We start from the raw sequence: 26057 nt of genomic DNA on the forward strand, positions 1-26057 counted from the left end.
TATTGGCAATGGCAGCCCCCAAGAGAAACGCGATAAGCAATCGAGATCTTTTACTTTGAGAATCACAGTGTTGACATAAGAGGCCCAAGTGGAATAACGATGGTTAAGATAGTCGAGAGTTTTGCAAAAAGGTGGAAGCAGTACAAGTATAGATTCGTTCCATGGATTGCCTTGAATTTTAGAAAAAGGTACGCCAAGTTTTCACGTATTGCAGTGCTTTTCGAATTTTCCTACCTCCATCGTGTCCATCATTGGCATCACCGTCATGACAGTCATCATGGACAGTCATGTCAGAGTAGTGTGTATGCTACATTTAAATTCAGAATTACACTGTAGACCTAGGCCATAGCCATGTAATGGACCTTCAAGCCGGTGAATGTAGACATGGCAGACGTAGGTGAAGACAGAGGAGCAGCCCAGGCCCAGCGGGCCTGGCATGCCTGGTGTTTACCTGCTTCAGTATTTGAACTTGAACATGTTTAAACTAAAACGGAGTGGTTTATGTCATATGAATCAGTTAATCATCTGTATGACATTTCTGTTACAAGTTTTTAACTGCTATTTTTGTGTATTTTGGCGGTCAGAAAGGTTCGAGTGGTAGACAGCGGCAAGAATGACAAGATTCTCCCTGACAGCAAAGTGGAACTCTCCCTTGTCCAGTTCTTCACAGGCCTATCCAAACAGAACAATGACTCTAGCAATCGGGATTATATCAACAAAGTTCAAAGGTCAAGACAGACGAACAAGGTTGAACGTGACAAGGGCTCTCATTCAGCAGAATTTCACGAGCAGTGTGCAGCATGCCACTACGGGTTCCAAACGGGGGGTCACATGAGGCAACGGAGACCCAAACATGTCAGACAGACAGATTTGGTAATAAACTGCAGCTTCAACATGTTGCAACTTCTCAACCAAAGAACACCTGCTTTAGTATTAAATTTGGACTGCTTTTTGAAGTGCATACATTTAAGAGTTATCCTGGGGTGCCAGTATGGATGTTTTGGGTTTGGTCAGACTCTGATCCCAAGAGACCAGTTTGGCGAGGATTTTGTTGATGGCATCATTTACCAGCAGACCACCACAACAGACACAAAGAGGCTTTGGATACCACGTGAAGCTACTCCTTCAAGAAGTTTCACTAACATGACTAACGGGACATCACAGAATCATATTTACCAAGTCCCGAGTGTTCAGGGTAGCAGAGTGGGATACAATGCAGGGTTGGACGTCATGCAGAGAATGCTGGGATTCACCATTGAGCGACAGCCAAGTAGCATACCAGGGGGCGGGACTGGCGTGTTTGTGACTCGTGGAACAATCCCAGCTGAGACTGTGGTTGCGATGTATCCAGGCAAGTCACCGTCCAAGCAGATATGCTCCTCCCCAAAGCATTCTATACCCACTCATGATCAATCTCTTCCTGTGCAGAAATTGATCCATGTTTAATTTCTTCGGTTTTGTAGGCACAGTCTACAAGTCATGGGAGCCGATTCTTCTTCAGTCCATCACCAACCCCTTCATATTTCGATGTCTTGATGGCACATTAATTGACGGCAATGACAAGGGTATCTCAAGAATGGTGTACAGGTAATTACCTGTACACCATTCTAAGAGTTCTTAGTCGGAGGAAACCTTTTCATCAAATCATCACAAGTCCATCGCAAATCTCACAAGCTGTTCAGTCTCAAATCTGGCAGTCCCTGTATGAATTCTTTCTCAAAGGCATTCCTTTATTATTGGCCATCCCAATTACATTAGAACTGTACTTTTAATCTGACTTATGAATTGACATGTGATTGATCAAACCAGAGCTCCATTCACAGCTTCAGATGAGGCCATATTTGGTGGAATCAAACGGATATCTGGATATTCAGATAAGAATGATAAAGGACAATGTAATGACATATTTTTATAAAATTCCATTGAAGGTCCTGCAGTCAGAGAGATAGGATGGGACCATATTTGACCTCTGACCTCAGTTGGTTGACTGAGACACCAAGTAATCCGATGGCAGTGGGGCAGTACGTCAACAACCAAAATAAAGGTTGAAAAAAGATATTGATGACATTTCAAATCCAGAGCATATGCAACTTTATCCTTGTATGACAGACATCCAGGTATTATCCAGTAAATGTTCTTGGCTTTTCCTAGATAATGAGGCCAATGTAGCCTACCAAGAATTTGACGTGCCCGAGTCATTTCCATTTCAACTTCTACGGTTTATCCCGAATGTGTTCTACAGCTCTACCTACCAACAGGATGTTTCATCAGGACCCAGGTAGGCGGGAAGTAACTTTGATCATGTTGCTACACAATAATCTTTCCTCTCGTATCAGTGATAATGTTAATTTGAGCAGTTGGATTAAGATGATTGACGAGTTCTCTTATACCTACAGACTGATGCGTACAGTCGTGCTGGTGTCTCTGAGAGATATTCACTGTGGAGAGGAGCTGTTTTCTTCCTATTTCACCATCGTCCATTAACGGAAGGGGTTGGTTTTCAACAAGTCCAAGACCACTGAACATTATTGAATGATGAACCATCAAAGCCTGACCTAATGTACTTTAAAAGTGACTGAAATTGTGAGGCATTTAAGGTGTCAGTTGGCATTGAATACCGATAATAAACTCTAAAAATGGCAAAAAAATGTAAATTTGAAAATTACTCAGATTATTTAAAACTCTTTATATAAAAATAGCATGTGCTAGCAAACTAAAGGATTTTTAGGAAGGTTCCCTGCAAAAATGCCAACGGTTGAGTAAGCTGCAGTCAGGGCAGTGGATAGCACTGTAACATCATTAAAAAAGGGTTGGAAAGTGTATGAACTAACACCTGTCTTCTTTAAGCTGGTTTTTCTCGTATCCATTTGTGATATTTTACATGACCTTTGAATGTCAAATCATGAAATGAATGTGAAATAAAGACTGCCAAGGTTATTGAAAGCATAAAATATAGAAATGCATTTATTTCTCAAACGAGTATTACACGCATTTATGTCAACATTTTATGAATATTTACGTCTTGATGGTAAACAACGCCTATGATTCAGGGGAAAGGTTGCTTTAAAACTACAGATCTACAAGGAAATCAGTTTACAATACTACTGCATTATGACTTCTTCAGTTTTAAAAATTTTAATGACAGTCTCCTTAGAAATGCAGTCTAAAAATGATTTAGATCATAATAAGCTTTTCCCCATTTAAGATTGATACAAAATGAAACCAGCTGTCTTTGAGATTGCCATTTATGCATTGATGACTGTTGACATGGTCCGTTCAACGAACCTGTCCCAGAATAAAAACTCAAGAATACAAGTTACGCCTAAAAGTACTTTCTCAAAGTCATTTCTCAATCCTGATGTCAATGGAACCTTGAGTATGGATTCGACAAGCAGTAACTCCACGCTGAACAGTAACTGTCACGCTTAATATACAGTCTGGGATACATGTATTACCATATTTGGATGGGCCACTGCACCACTCCAAGTGCATCACTCCACACTGAGCTTCATCTTTTTTCAGAACTCCATACCTGTGCTGGATTATTTCATCTTCACAAACCTTGAAATGGGCAAGGTCAGTCAGGCATTTTGTTAGCTTGGCAAAAAATGCCACAACCTTTCGTCAACTTTAAGGGAATACATACATGCATATGGGTCATTCCATGAGGCTGGGGCACAATTTGTGACAGTGTCCATTGTTACATGGGTTCCCTAAAAATGAACAGCTATCTCCCTGCAGGTGGATTCCAAATTGACATTGTTTTACATCTTGCAAGGCTGAATACAGAGGTGTGTGTTATTTTTACAGAGCAAATTACATACTCTACAGGTCATGACAGGTGGAAAGAGTTACCCATGTAACAAGGACACCGTCACAAATTGTGCCCCAACCTCATGGAATGACCCATGCACATGTATCTTGAGTTGGCAACGAATTTCTTGGTGCACTGGTAGAAGTGTAGTCTTGGTTTCAAGACGTTAGTGCTTGATAGCAGACACCGTGCATAGTACGCCCCCAACGACTCATAATTAGACTGTGAGAGTAAGCAAAAACTAGTTGTGCAAGGGCGTTCTTCAAGAGAAATCATACAACTATCGATCACTGACGTCTTGGGCCAAGACGAGTGGAACTGCAGATTAGAACATGGAAATGATGCCTGTATTACTAGTTTCTTGCTCAACCAATGAAATGGTTGCCATGGAAATTGTCAGTGTTCTTTTGTACCATGTACTCCACCCCATAAGAAAAGCGCACCATGCTGTGGAAACACAATTCTTTTCAGGCTGCTCGAAGAGACTTCATGATTGGTCAGAATGAGATATGTGTGTGATGTGATGGCCTGCCCAAATATTGTAATGCTCTTAACTGATTTACATGTTCCACATTTGACATCATCTATTCTAGTAACAATTGTACTATATAAAATCGAAAAATAAAATCTAGCTGTTGACTTACTCTCCCCGATAGAAAGGAATTTTATACATTCCCAAGAATGGGAAAATCTACATTAGCCAGACTTATTTTCAGATTACTGAAACTATAATTTTTGGATTTTGTTCTCTTTCAAACCTGAATTCGACCACTTGGCATTTATGTACAATCCTCATATGCGATATGGCAGTGTAGTATTTCCTGAAGGAGTTCCATACATGGACATCACTTGACAAGCTGTGTACATACCCCATGTGACTGGTCAGAAAAATTCGAAGTGTTTTATTTGTAATTACTTCAACATTTCACTGCAAAATTTGACTTTATGGAACATGTCATCACTTTCTGATGGGAAAAGAACTGATATCCATACATGGAACCCTTATCCATTTGATAATGCTTTCCAATGAATACTGACAACATGACAGGTTATTTTTGTAATGTTTGCATATTTTCCTGGAACCGGAAAGCGCAGAAGGAAATGCAGTGCATTGAGCTAACTGCAAATCCGGACTGGTACAAGCTGGTCTGGTTTAAATGGCTGATGTAAGAGATTTTATTTTGTTTGGGAGGTGCGCTGATTTTTTTTTTTTCTTTCCTTTTCAGGACCCCGGGTTGATGGAAATGGCAAACTTTAAATGAGCCTCCATGATCAATTGAGATATTAAAGGGTTACAAAAATAGAAAACATTTAGTTCATGTGAGGTATTTTAAAATAACAGTAAATATGTAACCATTTCAAAAACATCGTAAATTTAATGTTTACCCCAGTAACTGTTACCCCAAAATGAATAAAAAGATCCTGCGTTTCCCTGCCCCCAAAAATTCTTTTTGGCCGTTCACAGTCCTAGGTTGATTGGATGACGTCTCCGGCAGAACGCTGACATGCACAGTGTACATGTACACGGTAGTACTGTGTCTTTTAATTTCTACCTTGAACTAAGACAGTCTTTGCCTGTGGGCCAAGCTACATCCAACACGACGTGGTCTATTGAAGCGTGTGATACTGCAAGTACTGTGCGCTGTGTACATGTACACTGTACATGTTAATATTCTGGCGAAGACGTCATCCAATCAGCCTGGGAAAGCAAACGGCCAAAAGGGGATTTTTTGTGGGCGGGGAAACGCAGGATCTTTTTATTCATTTTGCGGTCACAATTAATGGGGTAAACATTAAGTTTATGATGTCTTTGAAATGGTTACGTATTTATTGTTATTTTAAAATACTTCACGTGAACTACATATTTTTATTTCTTTAACGGTGCTCATGTTATCTTTAGTATATCTGTGTGGCTCACACACTGGAATAGACAAGACTGTTGGAAGTGATCATCTGCAATTTTCCTGACTGTTTTGAGTCCTCTGACAACATCCACTCTACAGATGTACAACTCTATCTTACACCAGTGTTTCTTTATTAAAATATTTTGTTAAAGGGCACTTCGTGGGACATTTCCTTGTGAAGACACACTCGTCTGTTTCCTTATTCAGCGTCCACTCAAGGAATGGTTTTGACATTATCTTACAGTGACGAACTGAAAGTTTGCCATTGTGATGCCTAAGTCATCTCTGTCCAAGGTGTCTATGATGACTTGGTAGCATCCCTTGCCGCATCGATGCTGGCTAAGTTCGGCAGGCCTAGAGGTACAGGCAGCAGCTGTCGTTCCTCCTTCAAAATGGCCTCCGCACCCTCTGCTCAGAACCAAACAAAAACCACCAATGCGATAAATGTAACTGCATCTCACAAGGCAGCTTTCGACAACAGGGAAAAGAACAAAAGAAGATGCTGTGAACGGTCACTTCCACTTTTCTGTTCATGTCTTTTGCTCAATTGTTTATTTGATCAAGGTAGGCAACCCTTAATCTTTGTGCACTTATGATCCACTTGTGGTCAACTGTGATAATCATTTCAAATTGATTTCCTCCAGCCCTTTTACTACAGTGCTTTTCTCTTCATCAAACATTGACACAGTGCCCAGGAAGTCAAAACAAAGCTGTTCAAACTTTCAGTTTGAAATGAGTCACACTTGGGGAATGGTGTACATTAACGATGATGCTGGATTAGATGTTGCACTAAGGGAAGTGGAGCCACATCTGAATAACATATTTTGTGGCTAAGATTAGACTTTGATTATATGTCATTTGTGCATGACATACTTGTAAGCCACAGCCACTTGGAAACAGTACCCATTTTGGCTTAAGGCAACTCGTTCAAGACCTCAAACTAGGCTGATGCAATGCACGTACAAAGAACCTTGTTGTTTTGCAGAATTTGATACAATTAATTGTGTAAAGTAGGCCCAAATTTGTTGAGCAAAATTTTCAGTGTTCAAGTTCTTAATTTGGATTTTTATCGAAAACATTCCTAGGGCTTTGCTTTCACCTCTAATGCTTGGAAGTTGTCTGAGACTAAGAATTCCTGAGGAATCCTTTCTTTCATCACCAGGAAATAAGGAATCACAGCAATGAGCTTGATGTGATCAAAAAGATCAGGTTTTCTAGACCAAATCTACCCTGATTTTACTTGCCTCGTATTCTAAGGACCTTTGTTCCGTAGGTGTAATCATATTGGTATGCAACAATGAACGTCAACGGCAGTAGGGGAATCAAAACAGCTGGGTTCTTCCTTTTCATAAACCTGCAGATAAATGGAAAGAGTAAATACTTGATGACAAAATGAAACTTTAGAAGGGGGAAATGAATGGAGACTAGAACAAGATGGTTTGATTAGATTGGCATTAAATGACCATGGCCCTATTTCATGCACAGCAGTGCTGAGAATTTTGCACCTACATGCACACTTTGTGTTAATTTGTGTAAGCAGGAAGTCATTACTAACAGTTTGGACAAAGGCAAGTACATATACATCACCTTAAATTTCTGCCTAATTCCTCAAATATGCTGCTAGCACAGCCTCAACTAGTTACCCTATACTTAAGCAGCAGCTTTAAGATTTGGCTCTGTTGTTAATTTTGACACCTGTTTTCACATCCATGGCACTTCTGGATAACAGTTAATTATACAAGCCAGACTTGCTGTTTGCTTTCTCAAGTACAACCTTTCCAAAAATCAAGCGTACTTTGACTCTGATTCCAAATCCAGACTAAAATCCCACAGGATCTCAGGAAAAACTGGCAAAAGAAATAGGCTAGATTTACCCTGCTAAACATGTGACTGTAACCACACCGTAGAATGAAGCAATCCAGTTGAACATCTCTCGAGATCCTGAGAGTTGCATTGCTACCGACTTCTCTCTCATCTGGTTCTGCATTTGAATCTGGCGTTCCAGCTGCAGACAGATTTGTGAATACATAATGAGGGTCGGTAGTTGGTAGAATTGGTGGATTTTCCCAACTGACTGATGGTCTTGCGTCCCAGCTATGCCACTTTGTGCTACAGTTGGGTTTGCCCAACTGTAGCACAGAGTGCCAAACTGCCATTGTGTGGCATAATGCATGGAGGATTCCTCCATGCATTATGTGCCAACATCATTTTGTTCATCTTAGTAATTCATGACAGCAGAATCTCCAACTGTACCTTATTTGTGGAATGGATGTGCTGCATTGGCATGATTTGGATGAACTTTGTTGGGTGTGAACTGCCAAAACTTGGCGAGGGTCGAGTTCTTTTCTGCACAAATTTGCCGACCATAGTTGGGCCAGCCCAACTACAGTTCTTAGACAATTGGGACCTTCCAAACTACATTGGTACTGACGCCAAAGTTAGAGCGTAACAATATAACACTAAAGTCTTGGACAGTGTGTGCATTTGAAGTTTTCTAGTTATTAACAGAATATTAAGAACTGTTGACTAAGAAAGTATGGTACAACCGGTATTCCTTTTGGGGAAGAATTTTTGAAGGAATTGGGGATTAAATACATGTACCTAGCGGAATTGTGATTATCTGACACGGAATTCTTTTGTTCTTTAATTTGCCTCAGTTACCTATGACAGCCCACCTTTGTGTTGGCATACATCCATACAATGAAGCTTCAGTGGCATTACAACTTACAACTTAGATGTTGCACGGATATCTAGTGCACAGAGGCTTTTTCAATGCTGGTTTACCAGCTCAAATCAGGACTATTTGAAGCTGGTAATTACTCAACAGGGAAATGACTATTCTGTCTGTACGTACCATCGTTTCCTGTATCCCTTGCATAAATTCCTTGTTCTTTTGGAAGTTTTCATCCATTGCTTTTGCCATCATGGAACCCATCTTTAAATGTTTGTTGTGAGCAACAAGCTTGCTGTTTTCCTCCACAAAATGTATGTAGGATATCCCTAGGATAGGGTTAACACAGAGAATAAGCACAATTTAAGAAAAACATCTTAGTTAATCCCAGATATCAACATAATCAGAATCCCTTCCAAGAGTATACAACTTGAGACTCCCCATGTAACTACAGTTCCGCCTACACTAGCCCCATGATTAAGGCTAGGCAGAATTAGACCAGATTCCCTCTGATGGCCATGGGGCTGGGCTACACGCTTAAGCAGAGCGAGGAGCCCTCGCTACGTAAGAAGACCAGTCGAGCTAAATTTTTTGTCACTGTTTGAACCGAGGCCTGGAATGTTAAGCATAGATTCCGACCTACAACATGACGTAACAACGGCAGTATTCTGATAATGGAGGGAATTTACAGACAACAATGGTCACACTCAATTCAGGATCAAGAATTTCAATATTATCGGCCAAATTTCCTGTTTTTATGGAAACAGAGGCAGGAAAAGGAGACATCTGCTACCGTTACGCCGACCAACCTGTTTGTTTAGTGATTTCGCAAGCACAGCGAACATGTACAGTACATGTATGTACTCTGCAGATGCCGCAGTCGGGCTCCGAGCCGTACTGTACACTCAATAGCATGCTATGTAGTCTGGAAATAAGACAACTGGGATTTTATATCTGTATGCATGTATTGGTGATTTTCTGTCGGCTAACTATGCGGAGTTTTGCATTTCCTGTTTCAGAATTTATATTACATAAAGTGGAAAATTGACTTTGCAATCGTTATGAATAGATGTAAAAATCTTATTGGGAAAAATGCTACTTTAAAAAGTAAAACCTTCCCTCGTATAATACCCTGCATGTGGAGGTAACGCACATCACAACAATTAGGCCTACAGCGCTTTTTATTTCTGAGGGATTACACGGACGTACTGTACCAATCATTCAGCATATAACGCTTTAAAGGTGAATTCGCCATCGATCCGGTCTGATTTTGTTCAGCATAGGGATCTAATTAGAACAAGGATCGAAGTATCACAAAGCAAACCTGTACTTGATACAACCTTTAGTATTTGTTTTTCATTTCTTTATTTTTTTAGGTGAAATAGCAGGAAAAGGTATTGGCCGGAAGGAGTTGATCGTGATACTAAACTTGAACTTATTAAAGTGAACGAAATTTTGTGTCCAGGCCCGACTGCAAGTTGACTGAACGCTCAAAGGTCAGTCAATTCGAAGCATAGTCGTCTCAAACCAAGATAAAATTCTGAGAATAGTACAAAATACTGCTGCATTTAAATTTCTTAGATGGACCGAGTACTGAGTAATAAATCTTATTCTCATTGAAGAAGGAAGCTATTTCTATTGCGTTCTCAGAATTCAATGTAATCTGCGGGATAGGGTGGTTTCGAACTATTTGGGGCTCCATGCGTCACCTTTTTTTTTCAAATTGTGGCATATTTAGATATAATAAGTCACAAACTTTAATTTCTTCATCAGCATATATCAGTGACATTAATTTACGATGAAGTGAAGTTTTTTCAGTGCATTTTCATTCTGGGTGCTGAAAAAAAGTTAGGCCTAACCTCGCTTTCACTTATGGCTGGTGGTACCGGTAACGCTTTCTATAGGAACCGAATAGGGACATAGGTTTCCTGTCTGTTAATATAGCTTAGACTAGAGTACCTGTTTTTTTCAGTCAGTTTATATCGGTGTGACCAGTGTTTAATTTAGATTTCCCCATTCATTGAATTTAATTGAATTCTTCATTAAAGAAATGCGCTTTCGCATTTATTTTAAAATCTGTATCCAATGAACCACTTGTAATATACTAAATCCACTGAGTGATAGTTTTAAACCGAATGCTGGGGAAATCGTGTACAGTGTACATATCTAAACCTTCTTCATTAAAACATTTAGACTCTTCTTTATGCAATGATTATATAAAAGTCTGCATTTATGAGCTAATCAATGGCTTGAGGTTGATGATGAAGATGTTTGTATTATAAGGCCAGTATAAATCGAGGAAACACAAAAGTGATAGTGAAAGTTATCGTAATTTGTTATAAGAAAAACAAATTATTTCATTAGATTTCCAAAGATAATCATGGATCAAGCAGGATTTTTCACACGCAAATGCTTTGAGTATCTGCAGATTAACGTGAAACATTGTTCCGGACACAAAAAGACAGACACAACCGCTTTGATTTTTTTCATTTTAGTTCCTCATTCAGAGTCACAGGCACCATTGCATTAGATCTCACAGTAGACTGCCAGTCAGTTGATATGAGGATCATGTTGACTGTAATGAGTTAAATTGAACAGTCATGGCAGACCGTGTGATTGTAGTCTTTCTCCTGTTGGGGTTGCTTACAGGTAGGCATTTTCTTGGGAGTCAAATTTCAGGCTGTCAAATTCTCAAGTTTCGCTCGAAATTGGTCTGTACTCAAATTTTGGTAGATCAAGCGGTGATTGTAACTCTAGAACCAAATAGCTTGTAATGAAAGCCGTGTGCATGTGACGGTTTTTTAAGAAGAATGTAAAGCTATACGTCGGAGACCTTTCAGTTTTTGCGAGCTCAAATTTTGCCGTCACCATTTCAGCTTTTATTTTTTGTTATTTCGAAAGTTATAACTTGGAAGTGACGGGACTCAGCTGTCAAAATGTTTTTCATTAACAACTGGCCTAAACGTACCGTTCGTTGCCGATTGTAAAATGAGCATTTTTTTTGACAAATTTAGAAATTACAGTTGCTTCAGCCACCCTTGATTTTACTTGCATCACCAAGCCCCGCATTAATATCGACGACGAAGACACCTACATTGCTGCTTATCTGCATGGTAGTAATGGGTCGCTGTCTTTCCGGCAAACATTGGCGCCGGCCGGTACTGACCACAACACAGAGACGTTACCTCCGAACAGCAGTTTATTAGCAACGGCCCAGTCATTACAAGAGAGTGCCGTCTTTAATAAACTTGAATTACCGGTGACTGGAGGGAAGACTAGAATCGGAGCCTTTGACTGTGACGTAACAATGGCGGGAGGAGGCAGCAGCAGCATAACAACCATCATTATGAGCAGCAAAGGTAGGCGACTGAGATGAATTTTGCTACAAATTTAAAGGACGAAAAAAACAAATGATAAAGCAACAGTGATAGAACTTCGCCAATTATACTCTTCTCTGAAGTAGGCCTGTGGCTAGACGAACTGACCTTTCGATCCTGCAATCAGCTGGCGCTAGGCCTATATTTTGATGTTTTCTTCCCGATAGCCTCTTGGAATGAGCTTTCAGGGTAGGTTTTGTGACTATCAAGTCTTCTAAATATTAGATACCTTGGCGATGAACAATCCTTCACAAACACAGGCGTTGCTGCTCGCTGGCTTGTCAAGTGCAAGGTAGAAGGTAAACCCTCCCAACTTGTTGGCTATTATTAATGTTATCATTAGTTTGTTTTATCAAATTTTAGGGAATGGACGTGCCAGCATTTTAGAAACGGTTTAACTTTCAGGTGTAACAGGTTCCAAAACAAATAAACAAACAAACAAACAAACAAACAAACCATCAACAAACAAACAAACAACCCAACACCCCAACAACCCAACAAACAAAAAATAAAACTACCTTCCAGTTATCATTGGTCGGGCGGTCGGCTGGGCCGGCGTTAAACCCAAACGATTGCGTGGTGACTTTCCACCACAGGGACCCATTACCTTACTGCAATGTTTGAATTGTTGGAACCAAAATGGTTTATTATGCACCATTACACATGGATAATTAGCACACAATAGCTGCCTGCTCTACTGCACACATGATAATAGCCATTTGGGTTCCAAAGTCTGAACTTTGGCGATATCCACCTTGAGTATGAAGCACTCCCCCATTGGTGGAAAAGAGCCATGTTAGTGGGAAGTGTTCATTTTGTTGTAACGACGCCACCCGTACTAAACGCGTGAATTTCATATAGTCGAAGCGCAGTTCCCGCTGATGCAGCCTCTGTGTCTGAATTACGCCCTCTTTGTGTTCAGCCTGGGCCTCTTAGAAGTGAGCATTGCATAAAATTTTGTGAGGTCGTATCAGGTCTAGCTAGGCCTAGGGTTTACTTCGATACAGGAAACGTACCGCCAATTTTCACTAGAATCTGTGTTTTTGTGGGACACCCAGTCCAACTTTTCAAACGTTGCACGCGACAGACAGTGATTTGTGTGAACGATCGTTAATGAAAAGGCACCAAGCTCAATCTTTGTCTTTGATCTTTCCTGATTTTGTCAATCGAGTCCGGAAAAAAGTTTCCCAAAGCATTTTTTTGGAAACATTTTCAAAGTCAGTGATAGGCCTAACAGTAAACTTTTCTTTATAATCCGCATTTTTTCTGTTATACTTTTGGAAGTAAATCAAGTCTTCAACGAATCACTATTTAAATTTTCTTCTTGCACTTCCAATTTGCTAAAAGGACTTAAGAACCCCTTAAAACACCCTTCAGGAAAATGAAACGGGTGTCATTACACATCCTGAGATCAAGTTGAGTTGGCGAAGTGGTTCCTTCTTCACTTTTCACCTTTGTGGCCTGGGCTCAATTCCTGAGTCTGGATCACTTGTGGACTTGGTTTACCGTCTATTGTTACTCCGAGGGTTTTTCTCTTACTATAACTACTTTTATCGTCCTCTCTTTATTGATTGGGACCTTCACCTTAGGTGCTTATAAATACTTTAAAAAGATTTAAATAAGTACACAATGCCAGATACGTTGGGGACAATTTTCGGTTGAAATGTTGAGCCCAAACTATCTCAAGGTATATCCTAACAAGTACTAATTCTGGGCATACTCACAGCTATTAATAGGGACATTTCCTGCAGTGACAGTTTTGTAGAAAGAACGCTGACGTAAGTGGTTTGACTTTCAGTACGTGTCCATTTCCTTATGCAGAAAACATTAATATTATTTGTCAACAGCCGACTTCGTTCCGAGGCGTGCGAGTCTGACGGCCAACCTGGGTGATGCGGTCAATCTCAAAGTTACTGCAGCTGACTTAAATAGTCAAAAATACCGATGGAGAAAGGACGGCAGTGAATCCATTAGGAGCCAAAAAAACCAGCTCAGTTATGATCTTTATAATGTGACTAACTCAAGCAGTGGGATCTATGAGGTCCATCTCAACGGTAAACGTAGAGATGGAAGCCAAGCACTTATGCAGTTGATAGTCAGAGGTATGCGATATGCGTTCGTTTTATTGTTCCAAAAAATAGTGTGACCATGTCTCTGAAATTAATTTTCTTTTTTAACAATGTCTTTTACAAAAGAACTAACACACTAGTGGAAAGGTACGAGCTTACGAAATCGTGAATTGACGACTTCTAACTTTTAAAATCCTTTCAAAGAGAGTTTTGTTGAAATTAAAATGTATTGAGAACAGAATCTCTTATTCTCTTTGGATCCGCTTCTTAGACTGCAAACAGAGTAAATGGAATCCGCCTTCATGTAACATGGACTGCCCAACGTGTTTGAATGGCGGTGTTTGTGACGACACGAATGGAGACTGCATTTGTCCTCCAGGCTTTAGTGGAGATTTGTGCAAGATACGTAAGTTATAAAAACTTTAATAGTCGCCTTACGTTTGGCAGAGTGACTGAATAAAGCTAATAAATATTCTCTTGTTTTTAATTTGTCCATCCAGAGGTTATCGCCAGGCGAGCTGCGCTTTTGAAAAAAAGACTAGTAATTAATGAACTGAATGAAACCTTCATTCACATTATTCGTAATTAAAACCGTAAAAGTGACCCTTGAATTAAACAAGGAAGGCATTACGTCATAAAAAAATGAGTTTTGGTATTACAGAATGTCTGTTTGAGCTTACTACACGTAACTACCATAAACTGAGTTAAAATCCCTTCAGAGGACAAACAGGAATCTTTTCAATTTTTTATAGTGTCATTTTTTTTAATGAAAATGCTGTCCAGTGAATACACATTTTTGAAACGCTGATTATGATCCCCTAAACAATGCAGATATATTCTCGTTCTTTGACAAAGACAGATGTCCTTAAATAGTTTTAAGTTTAACTTTTGGATTGATAACCCTGCACGAAAGGCCTGATTTGTTGTTGAAAAATCATGTTACCCTCTGAGCCAATTGCCTCTGAAGTATGTTATGGACCCGTCAAAACTCAAGCAGTGACATTTGGCTGGTTCCCAGACCCACTGTTGGTTCCAACAGTACAGAGGTCGGGTAGCTTACACTTTGCGAGTTTGCATAATCGAACTGATGTTTTAGTCAGACTTTGGGATGATGGAATTAATGCAGAAACTTGAAATCAGAATCAGTTGAAGGAAGTACGTGAGTATTCTTTAACAAAATGGTCACGTGAAAGGGTATTGTGACAGGCACAAAAGCACGGACATCCATATCAACAAGGCACGTTTACGGACGATGGTACCGCAGTGCCGGTATGGCTTGAGTCTCTTTGGAAAGGTCTAAAGTGTTTATAGAGTTTTTTTTTATCATGTTCCCTGAATCTTATTTAATGTAATCTGTCGAATGGGGCGGAGCCTGACTACTTTGTCTTCCATTCCTCACTACAGTCTGTTTAAATGTTGCGTAAAACTTAACTCGTCACAAATTCTAAATTTTTCATCATCGTAAATGAATTTCATATTTGATGAACTTTTGTGTCATTGGTTTCATTTTTATTCTTGTGTTCTCAAAACTAAAAACCACAACCTCACTTTCAATTAACTAAACAGAGGCGAATTGTGAATAAGGTCAATTCAGCAACTGAGATCAGAAACTGCAGTATGGTGGCACGACGTTTATGGACACGGTTTTACACGCCATATGCCTCTTCGGGAGTGCTGTGATTTGCTACAACACGCGCGCGCCGAGTTTCAGAATTTGTTTCCTCGGAGTAGTTTGCAGATTGGCTGGTTTCACGATTTTGAGTTTTTTACCAATAAACAATTTCTCTGATTCTGTTCTCAGCGGAAGGTCCAAATCGTTTTGGACAAACAGGAAGTTTCCGCTGTGACTCTCCTGAACTGGGAGGCGGTCCTACGTGTGCAGGGACGCTGTTCTGTTTACCAGATCCTTATGGTTGCTCGTGTGCTGCTGGGTACCAGGGAATTGACTGCAATGAAAGTAAGTACAGATTTCAGGCCGTTATTGAAATCTTGGTTAAGTGACGGTGGTCAGGAGTATTTTGCGCCAAAAGTTGTAGCATCTTCTCATGGCTTCTTTATGAATCTGCCAAGCTGTTTATTTTTTCTTACCAGTCAGATCAACATATTAAACCCAAAGTTCCCCATTAAAGCATAAACAAATTCAAAACAAAAGGTCTCCACTCGATCAAAGTGCACAAATTACCAGTGATATTACCTCGTCACGTAATTGCTTTTTTTAAAATCTTGTTCTTTAGTGTGCAATGATGGTTTCTACGGAGCAGACTGTGCACAGGTTTGTCACTGCATGGAGGGAGTGTCATGCAATGGAACAACAGGCGAATGCCAGGGAGACTGCGCACTGGGTTTCACGGGCATCAATTGCCAAGGTATATAGGGGTGCACCACTACAAATAAATTCCCATAGACTGCAATGATAAATCCCCACACTTTGCAATAATTTTAAAAATACAACTCTCACAGGTGTCCAGGCTGCACAGAAATACGATGATCGACATGTCCCCTTTCATTTTCCTTTCAATTTTTGGGGGGTTGACCAATGAATTTTTGAGAAATTTTCACCAGAAGCAGACCACCCCTAAAATGAAGAAAATGTCCCTGCCCACAAAGGTATCCATTTTGAAAAACCATCCCTCTGCAAAACGGCCAAATAGTGCCATTTTCGGACCCAACTGCACCGAAATTACTCAGAATTTGATGCCCAGAGTCCGGGTCAGGAGTATTTTGCGCCAAAAGTTGTAGCATCTTCTCATGGCTTCTTTATGAATCTGCCAAGCTGTTTATTTTTTCTTACCAGTCAGATCAACATATTAAACCCAAAGTTCCCCATTAAAGCATAAACAAATTCAAAACAAAAGGTCTCCACTCGATCAAAGTGCACAAATTACCAGTGATATTACCTCGTCACGTAATTGCTTTTTTTAAAATCTTGTTCTTTAGTGTGCAATGATGGTTTCTACGGAGCAGACTGTGCACAGGTTTGTCACTGCATGGAGGGAGTGTCATGCAATGGAACAACAGGCGAATGCCAGGGAGACTGCGCACTGGGTTTCACGGGCATCAATTGCCAAGGTATATAGGGGTGCACCACTACAAATAAATTCCCATAGACTGCAATGATAAATCCCCCCACTTTGCAATAATTTTAAAAATACAACTCTCACAGGTGTCCAGGCTGCACAGAAATACGATGATCGACATGTCCCCTTTCATTTTCCTTTCAATTTTTGGGGGGTTGACCAATGAATTTTTGAGAAATTTTCACCAGAAGCAGACTACCCCTAAAATGAAGAAAATGTCCCTGCCCACAAAGGTATCCATTTTGAAAAACCATCCCTCTGCAAAACGGCCAAATAGTGCCATTTTCGGACCCAACTGCACCGAAATTACTCAGAATTTGATGCCCAGAGTCCGGGTCAGGAGTATTTTGCGCCAAAAGTTGTAGCATCTTCTCATGGCTTCTTTATGAATCTGCCAAGCTGTTTATTTTTTCTTACCAGTCAGATCAACATATTAAACCCAAAGTTCCCCATTAAAGCATAAACAAATTCAAAACAAAAGGTCTCCACTCGATCAAAGTGCACAAATTACCAGTGATATTACCTCGTCACGTAATTGCTTTTTTTAAAATCTTGTTCTTTAGTGTGCAATGATGGTTTCTACGGAGCAGACTGTGCACAGGTTTGTCACTGCATGGAGGGAGTGTCATGCAATGGAACAACAGGCGAATGCCAGGGAGACTGCGCACTGGGTTTCACGGGCATCAATTGCCAAGGTATATAGGGGTGCACCACTACAAATAAATTCCCATAGACTGCAATGATAAATCCCCACACTTTGCAATAATTTTAAAAATACAACTCTCACAGGTGTCCAGGCTGCACAGAAATACGATGATCGACATGTCCCCTTTCATTTTCCTTTCAATTTTCGGGGGGTTGACCAATGAATTTTTGAGAAATTTTCACCAGAAGCAGACCACCCCTAAAATGAAGAAAATGTCCCTGCCCACAAAGGTATCCATTTTGAAAAACCATCCCTCTGCAAAACGGCCAAATAGTGCCATTTTCGGACCCAACTGCACCCAAATTACTCAGAATTTGATACCCAGAGTCCGGGCCAGGGGTTCAGTGCCATATTTCTCCAATTCCTCAATTTCATGGCTCTCAGGACTCTCTAATATAGAATATTTTGAGTCTATAACTTTTATTAATGAGCTTGGCGGACATATTTAGGGCCTTTTTGCGAGGGTGCACCCATAGGATATGCAAATGGATCGTTCTAAGTTTAGCATGTTGGTGCATGGACTTACCACTCATGTTCGTTGTTTTTAGTTTGTGACAATAGCACGTATGGACAAGATTGTCGCCTGTGTCACTGCATGGATGGGGTGGCATGCAATCAAACGACGGGAGCGTGTCCTGGTAACTGCGCCCCAGGATTTACCGGTATCAATTGCCAAGGTATTTTTCTTGGTTTCTTGACTTCGTACTTGTGATAATACAGCTAATGTTTGTCGTGTTCCAACTCTGTAAACAAATTCTGTCAAACTCAGATTACCAAGCCAAGATGTGGCGCTTACGCGCCCTATCGCCTTCGTTTGCGATTTATTTTTAGGTTGCTACCTTTCACTTCCAATATTCCATTTCACCTGTTGCCCCCAGCTGGTAATTTAATAACTTTACAAAACGGACATTGTTTTCACGAAAGATATGCCAATGCGTCTTTGGATTAACCTCCATTTAAGCGTCCTCTGCCCCATACGGCTGTGCCGGCCCCCTTCCTTTTGTAAAATCATGTTGGACCAACGACACAAATATTTTTATGCTAAAGAAGTACACACAAAAGTGTAATGCCTTTTAAAAGATTAAACATTAATTTTTATGAACATGCTATGTTGCAGATCAATTGTTGTAAATTCGTTATTTGTATACATGTCAGATGGTTGCCTATTTCTCAATCTGCCATTAGTAACACAGAACAACACAGTTACCCTTCTCTGCCTTAAACCTGTCTGCCATTCGTGCCCTACTCAACCGTCACTGATGTATGTATCATTTTCTCTTTCCATGGCAGAAAACTGTCTTCCATTCAATGGCAGTAAGGCATCATGCAGCACAACCTGCACAGATTTCCTAGGTAAGCAGTCTCAGTTTGTCCTGCAGTTCAACAATTCCCAAACTGTAGTTTCTTGTCATTGTTCTATTTTGACGGTAGAAACTTTGCTGTCAGCTGGGAGCATCCATAAGAGTAAACATTTTGTCAACTCCCAAAAAGTACTGCTGTAGACTCTTTCATGCCAAACGACTTCGTGAGATCAACTGTGTAACTTTAATATCAAGCCACTTGTTTCAGACCAGTAACCAATCATAAATCCTATGTGGACTGGTTATCATTCTGCCATTATACAACTGATGCAACAGAGTGACTCATACCCAGAGCATGATACATTTCACTGTTCTTATCAGCTTCAAACTCTGCCTTTACCGATATTTGTTCCAAGCTTCACTCGTCTACGAAGCTCACTGAACTGCTTGGTTGTACCTGAATGGATCTTAATTTGACAACCAAAGAACACATGGAAGGAGGTCTGAGAGGCGTTGAGGAAACAGTTTGCTTCATGTTTGGTCCTTCAGTACACGTCTTGACACCAGACACTTATTCCTTCTAGAGTGACTGAAGGAAGTTTTCTTTATCGTCTGATTTCAGACCCCTCTGATGAGTCCTTCGCACCCGTGATAACTGCATCCTTTAGTTCCTTCCAAAATGAGCCAAGGAGGGAGTTCACTTGGAACCCTGTCAACTGTTCTAACGGCTCCATCATTGTGAACTACGTTTACAAGTTTGGGCTGTACAACAGTGACGAGGAACCTGATGTAGTACGGACTGTCGAAGGTTTGTCTGTAGTGGTACCTATCCCACGATGTGGTCCGCAGTATGAATTTGAAGTGGCAGCGGAAACCACCAAAGGCACTGGACCATTCAGCTTTAAACGTATATTTTACAGCGACCGGAAAGGTACATCTATTAATCTTGGTCACCTTAATTTTTTGGTTACTAAAATTCCACTGTAAAACTTGTATCACAAAATAATGAACTTGATCATTACAAGTTTCTAATGATGAAACTCTCCAATAGACCTTTTGTTTTCATATATCTGCCAATGGTTATATCATTGCTGTCTTGCGAACAGAAATGAAAGGCTAATTATTCAGAAAAATACGTAGACATTTATTTATACTTTCGTTTTGGCGTTATATCACTGAAGGAACAGTTTTTCTCGACACGTAAAACGATCTTTACCCTTGCGATGCACTTTCACTACTGATTAGGGTCATGGGCCCGTACAGATCAACCACTGATCCTCTCCAAATGATTATTTTTGTATTGTAGACCCCACGGTCCCTTCTAATGGCATTTAAATAGATCAGTGCCAGGTGTCCACTATAGTCCCTGAAAATTAAACAAATTGCAGAAAAAAGGTCAGAGTAGGGTAAGGATAGGATACCATTTTCCCCTCAAAGGCCAAGCCACAGTCAACAATCAATCGACAACCCCCCCCCTTCACGATGGAACCACTCAGATAGCTGTCTAGAAAGATCAGAGAGACCGAACATTGATATAAGACAGGCCCTGGCTTGACCAAGCAACGTCTGTGTGAATCCCTGGCTGAGATATTTACATATATACAATCCCAATGGGACTTGGTTAGAAGCCGGCTCTGGTAGAAATTTTCTCAGTTCAGGGGAAGTCCCCATGTAAAAGGAACCAGGAAATGGAAATATATTTTATAAACTTTTCTAAACACCCTTGAAATTGCATCTTTGGGTTTCAATTAACCTGATTTTGAATTTTTGTTTGCAATTTTAACCTATATTTCGATTTTTTTGGTTTTTATGCTAATGCACACTTGCACATTCATGAGCCGAACTATGATGTCATCCTAAGCACTGAATCTCAATGTTGCACTTATTTGTGCACAGAAAATTTCTTGATTTTTTTAACCACTGCTATTTTCTTTGGCAATTTATTGCTGTGCAAGTATATGGTAATAACCCAGCAAAAGTCCTTTTCACAGAAATGTTCCCAGATAGCAAATTTGGGGTTCACCATTTGAACATGAAAACATGCAACCCGAACCATGTCTTCCTGGATTTATATCAAAGCAAAAGCGCCCTCACCTGTCCAGAAATGCTTGGTCAATTTTTAATGTTTTAACAAATTGAAGAAGGGTACAGAGATGCGCAAAAAGTGATTTTAAGAAAAAACTAGGCTTTTCAGCATGAACAGAGGTACAAATTAACGGAAGGGTTTTGCATTTGGTCGTAATTTTTTTTAATGAAATAATTAGTAAAATTGGGAGATGAATTTGATTACATCGGCTCTGCCCAGGGTAAAGAAAGTTCTATTTTGTAAAGGTGAAATCACTCATTTGTGGAAATACAACTGGAAACCTTGCCAATAAAGGGTCCAGGGAATGGTTGTTTTATACCTTCCTTCAATGTAAGAAACAATTTTCATCCTTTGGCATTTGCGTGTTTTGGAGGGTGCACTTTTTATTTAAAGAATTAAAGTTATATAATTTTCTGGACACTAGATGGCGTTGTTGCTGTCATCTGGTGAAAACGTAAACAGTCTGAAAAGGGGTTCTTCATTGCTTCAGAAAACTTCTGTATGAATAAGCAAACAGAAAGAAATATCCGATAGTAAAAAATCAATGAATGCAGTCGAATTTCGTGCACATATCAATGCAGAACCGAATAGTTTCTGTCTTTAATGAAACAGTTTTGCTCAAGGAAATTTGCATCAGTACGATAACCCAAAGGGTGCAACAGCAACTCAACGTGAACTAGCAACACAAACATTGAAAATGAGGTCATTTGAACGCGAAAGACTGTAATGTCTTGCATTTTATAGAATAGTTGTCATTTTCCTTGTTAAAGCCCCAGGTGCAATTGGAGCTCAAATTACCGTCCGGGAAACCAATTATAGCAGCTTGATTCTATCGTGGACCGCGCCATATATCACCCAAGATTACCCTTGTCCTGCATCCAACTATCTGGTTACCGTTGACCTCATAAACCTGGGCAAGTGTAGCGAAGTTCGTGAACAAATTGTATGGATGAATATAACCGCTTCGAACATCACTTTAGACGACCTGGAAGCATACTCTACTTACAGTGTGTCTGTTACACCGCAAAATGACTTTGGTGATGGTTTGATGACATCGTCTGAAGTAACGACTGGGGAAACCAGTAAGTTTATTTGCACAATGCATTTGTAACTGTCTTTTATCGTTTGTTTACTTGGTCGGTATTTCCTATTAAACCTCTTACTTTAATTTACAATATCAATGTGAGTGTAACAGATAAAACGTACATCATTTTCTACAAAAATAGGCTGAAGTCAAAGGTCACAAATTTGGTTGAATAGCACTTTGTGTATAAGTTACACTCATACATAATTAAAGATAATTATGATGTACCAGCTCCACAGGCTTCTCCTACATTCAACAGCAGCGTAGTAACGATAGGAAGCATCACGTGGACATGGAACTCCATCCCTTGCGGGAGCAGGGGTGGTGAGATTATCCTCTACGCAACAAGTTTGAAAACATCCAACCTGACTGTGGATGAAAAGAATGTATCAACCACTTCAGTTAAATACACTGGACTGCTAGCCTGTACACAATACACCGTGAGTGTCTGGGCTTACACGAAAGCAGGGAGAGGAGAGCGGTCCAATGATACTCAAATAACGAAGACTGATGGTGAGTACTTGTTCACCGAGTGTATTTCGTATTTAACGGGGGGGGGCGTTAGCACTGTACAAGATTGGACTAAAGTTGTGCATAATATTACTGCTTAATGCAACATACACCAGTAATACTAATTGTTTACTCACGGTAAGTTATTACTTATCTTTTGTTGAATTTCCTCGTCTAAGATTTCAAATGGTCAGAATTAATTTACATCTCCCCGGCGCAAATCTGTCTTTGAAATGGTTGTTTGCGGTACCCGCTGCTACATCCGATTCGAACCAGCCAGCCAGCCAGCCGATGCCGGCAAGCTCGGTGGTCGAGTGGTTAAGACCTCTGCACTAGTAAGCAGGAGGTCGTGGGTTCGAGTCCCACCCAAGTACGCTTGTGGGTTTTTTCACAAGCCTTCGGGGCATACAATGAGTCTACAGCGTTAAATACACGTCGGGCAGGGCAAAATCCAAAATTAATTTACATCTCCCCGGCGCAAATCCATCTTAATTTGTAATGGTCAGAATTTGTTACTGACTTATAGGAAACAAATTTGTGTGTGTGCATTGGTTAAGACAATATGTATTTTCTGGACTGATTAAGTGATAGGTATTTGTTTTTCTGAATCACTCTTCTCCCTGCAGTGCCATTTGCCGTGTCAGATATTATTAGCCACGTTGTGTCACCCAGACGGAATGAATTCGCTATTCAATGGACGGCCTTGGATGAAAGATGCCGTGCAACATCGTACAGAGTTACATACGAACTTTTCGAGTTGGACCATTGCAAGAGGCAGCCATCGTTAGTTGTTACATGTGTTGGAACAGTCAACACCACTCACGCTACAATTTATTTCACTGCTTTTTACTCAAAGTACCGAGTAAACATCGCTCCGGTTAACGATGCTGGTGAAGGCGAAATAAATTCCATCGATTTATTTACTAATGAAAGCAGTAAGCAGTGTTAAAAATTTCATATCATTGTTTTGGTGAAAAGATTCCATTACAATTGTGTCTGCGAATTTTAGTAAAATATGAGGAATTCGTTTTAGTCTGCTGGTTTGGAATAGTGCTTTTTTATTTTCCAAACTAGAGATGGGGACTCTATGGTGTAAATGTGAATCTTGTCATTATGTACTTGGTGCAGTCCTGACTGACGATGTAGGAGCAAGATTTAATGTCAGGGCAGAGTGCAATCAAACATCAATTTTCACCCAGTGAACTGATTGTGAGTTTGGTCTTTTGCAGTACCAATTGCAGCACCGGTTCTTCGAAGAGCAGTGTCCAATGACAGCATCACATTTTCCTGGGATCCAATTCCGTGTGGCAGTAGACAAGGAAACATCACACACTTCGAGTACAGATTTCAAAAGCAAAACCAGCAGGGACAATTCGAAACTATCGACAGCAATAATGTCACAAATCGATCGGTTACCATCCCCAATTTCTCGTCATACACAAACTACTCGATCAGAGTTCGGGCATACACTCGCATAGGACCAGGACCATGGAAAATCTGGACACTACAAGGCACGGTTAACATTGTTAAAAAGCAAAATTCAGTTTAAAATTACTTGCGAATTTTAATTTCTGCATAAAAGAGTTTGCGGTCCTGATGATGATTTCTAACGACAATTCAAGGATAGCAAAGTGGGTACGCTTAACTGAATGCCCTTCTTGGGTATCAAAGCGCTCTCTATCAATCTTGCACCGAGGCCATTAACTTCAAAACTTCATGATTAGAATTCTATTATGGGATTATATTTTGCTATATGATGGTTGAAACAACCGATGCAACTACCCACCGCTATCAATAATGAGGCTTTCAAAGGAAACGCGGTCCTTATTTGAAGATTGTCAGCAGTATATCACAGCATGATGTGATACAGGGAGTATAAGTGAGGTCAAGTTTACAACTCGCTGAATGAACCTTACCCCTTTGGATAAACAGCATTGGCTTCAAAGTTGGGTAGCAAATTGACTAAACTTTCAGAACTGATGGAAGCACAAACCGGGCACAACCGAGAAACGCACCAACAAAAAAGACCATGAATATGGACAGCTTTTTTCTTTACTTTCATTGTTTTCACTCCAACAGGTGATCCCGAAACTCCTGGGAGTAGTTTTGTAGGCATTGTTGTGGGCGTCGTTGTTTTCCTCTTGTTAGCCGTGGTTACTACGCTGCTGGTAGCTGCTTTTGTGAGGTAGGCTATCATATTTGCTGCATTAAATACGGAAGACCCTGTCAAATGATACACTTCAAGAGTTTTTGGTCACTCTCTTACCATAGGAAGAGACGACAGCAGAGAGGGAAATCACTGAGTGTAGACAGCAATGTGGACGGGATCCAGGCTATTTGTGCAGACGCCAAACAGTGTAATGGTATGTTTAGATTCCTGGGTGCAAAAAGAGAGGATTTGAATGATACCTAAGCAATCAAACTTACATGAACATTGCCAAAATAAGCAGTAAAAGAACCTAGTGTTCGTCAAACAGACAATACACTCAATGGGCGCAAGATGTTGTGTGTAGTAATTTGAGGTTCGTTGCCTAAATTCATGTTATACCGTAAATGGCATAAGTGCATTAAAATGCAAATAAGCATGTGATCAATTTGAAGTGTTTCGGTAGCCAAATGAAATTTATTCAAAACTAATCTTCAGTTGAACTTCAGGGTCGTCCATCGAGGTCCGGCTACAGAGCATCTGCTGATACATCGGTATCAGCTGATGAGTCGCCCAAACTTAGACCATCCACAACGTCCACTGATTCATCAAAACCTGGCCCATCTTCTAATGCACCTCTTAATAAGTCTACACCCTATGTCAAGCCTCATGCCAAGCCCAAGACCTCTCAAAGTTTCCCCCAAGCCGGTCCGGTGGCCATGGCACATCTGGCAGAATATATCAAGAGGAAGACATCGGGAAAGATCAGTGGATTTCAACAAGACTATGAGGTGAATCTGCTTGTCAAGTCTAATCTGCTTCGTATAAGGGTTCAAAGGCTTGCTTATAATCAATGACAAACCTTCAAATACTAAATAGAGAAGATGAAGTACATGCTTGGAATAAAAAGATTATGGATAAGTAAGATTTGACTCTTTGCATTGTGGAGGTTACATGAGCTATGGGTTTTGGGGACACTACCTTATAAGAAGGTTTGTGGTTCGGAAAAGAACGTGTGAGTGCTAACTCGATGTGTCGGCCAGGATTTAGAAGAAGTGTGTTTCTGAGAAGAACCGATTCTTCCATGGTGTACCTGCAAACCAACATCTCAAGATTATGGGTATTAGAGTGAGAAAATTGGGTCGTTTTCAAAGGTAGATTAAGTTTATTTTAACTTTCAAGTTCACATTGGGGATTGCAAGTGAAGTGTGGCTTAAGGAGTATTACTATCTTCATAGAACAGGAACATGGCGTTTGTAGTTTAAGATAATCGAAAAGCGATTAAACATAAGCTTGGACTGCTAAACACTAA

At 40.3% G+C, this 26057-nt stretch overlaps 3 protein-coding genes across 9 annotated transcripts in view; 2 read left to right on the forward strand and 1 right to left on the reverse strand.

The window, feature by feature from the left end:
* LOC110982780 (uncharacterized) lies at positions 1-3328 on the forward strand. Of its 3 annotated transcripts, XM_087144416.1 has the most exons (6): positions 1-188; positions 585-1351; positions 1464-1587; positions 1929-2044; positions 2152-2278; positions 2397-3328. In XM_087144416.1, the coding sequence occupies exons 1-6, from the start codon at positions 100-102 to the stop codon at positions 2482-2484; spliced, it is 1311 nt and encodes a 436-aa protein (XP_087000542.1). In that variant the 5' UTR covers positions 1-99; the 3' UTR covers positions 2485-3328. The 3 variants fall into 3 exon arrangements, with proteins under 3 accessions (XP_087000542.1, XP_022097136.2, XP_022097138.2); XM_022241444.2 differs by lacking the exon at positions 1929-2044 and having other exon boundaries at positions 1464-1565; XM_022241446.2 differs by lacking the exons at positions 1464-1587; positions 1929-2044.
* LOC110982816 (plasminogen receptor (KT)-like) lies at positions 2935-11508 on the reverse strand. Of its 3 annotated transcripts, none has more exons than XM_087144427.1 (5): positions 11484-11508; positions 8573-8718; positions 7593-7723; positions 6963-7072; positions 2935-6126 (listed from the first exon to the last, which is right to left on the reverse strand). In XM_087144427.1, exons 2-5 carry the CDS (start codon positions 8651-8653, stop codon positions 6017-6019), a joined length of 432 nt encoding a protein of 143 aa, XP_087000553.1. In that variant the 5' UTR covers positions 8654-8718; positions 11484-11508; the 3' UTR covers positions 2935-6016. The 3 variants fall into 3 exon arrangements, with proteins under 3 accessions (XP_087000553.1, XP_087000554.1, XP_022097198.1); XM_087144428.1 differs by lacking the exon at positions 11484-11508 and adding an exon at positions 9199-9284; XM_022241506.2 differs by lacking the exon at positions 11484-11508 and adding an exon at positions 9183-9198.
* The window catches only part of LOC110982818 (receptor-type tyrosine-protein phosphatase F-like), a 22681-nt gene continuing 7537 nt past the window's right edge, over positions 10914-26057 (forward strand). For 2 of the 3 annotated variants that reach the window (XR_015427382.1, XM_087144350.1), the window contains exons 1-18: positions 10914-11038; positions 11404-11748; positions 13614-13868; positions 14107-14241; positions 15637-15792; positions 16070-16201; positions 16773-16904; positions 17476-17607; positions 18167-18295; positions 18909-18971; positions 19542-19850; positions 21776-22087; positions 22321-22602; positions 23226-23534; positions 23829-24110; positions 24679-24784; positions 24871-24962; positions 25244-25536. Coding sequence is in view for 2 of the 3 variants with exons in the window: in XM_087144350.1 (XP_087000476.1) it covers positions 10990-11038; positions 11404-11748; positions 13614-13868; positions 14107-14241; positions 15637-15792; positions 16070-16201; positions 16773-16904; positions 17476-17607; positions 18167-18295; positions 18909-18971; positions 19542-19850; positions 21776-22087; positions 22321-22602; positions 23226-23534; positions 23829-24110; positions 24679-24784; positions 24871-24962; positions 25244-25536 (3513 nt within the window). In the remaining variant the exon portion in view is untranslated. Of the gene's footprint in view, positions 11039-11403; positions 11956-13613; positions 13869-14106; positions 14242-15636; positions 15793-16069; positions 16202-16772; positions 16905-17475; positions 17608-18166; positions 18296-18908; positions 18972-19541; positions 19851-21775; positions 22088-22320; positions 22603-23225; positions 23535-23828; positions 24111-24678; positions 24785-24870; positions 24963-25243; positions 25537-26057 lie in introns of those variants that run through there. The other variant, XM_087144351.1, reaches the window with a different exon arrangement.

This window comes from Acanthaster planci, linkage group LG12, assembly GCF_054643075.1.
Source record: "Acanthaster planci isolate LZ-2023a linkage group LG12, COTS_SCS, whole genome shotgun sequence".
NCBI lineage: Eukaryota > Metazoa > Echinodermata > Asteroidea > Valvatida > Acanthasteridae > Acanthaster > Acanthaster planci.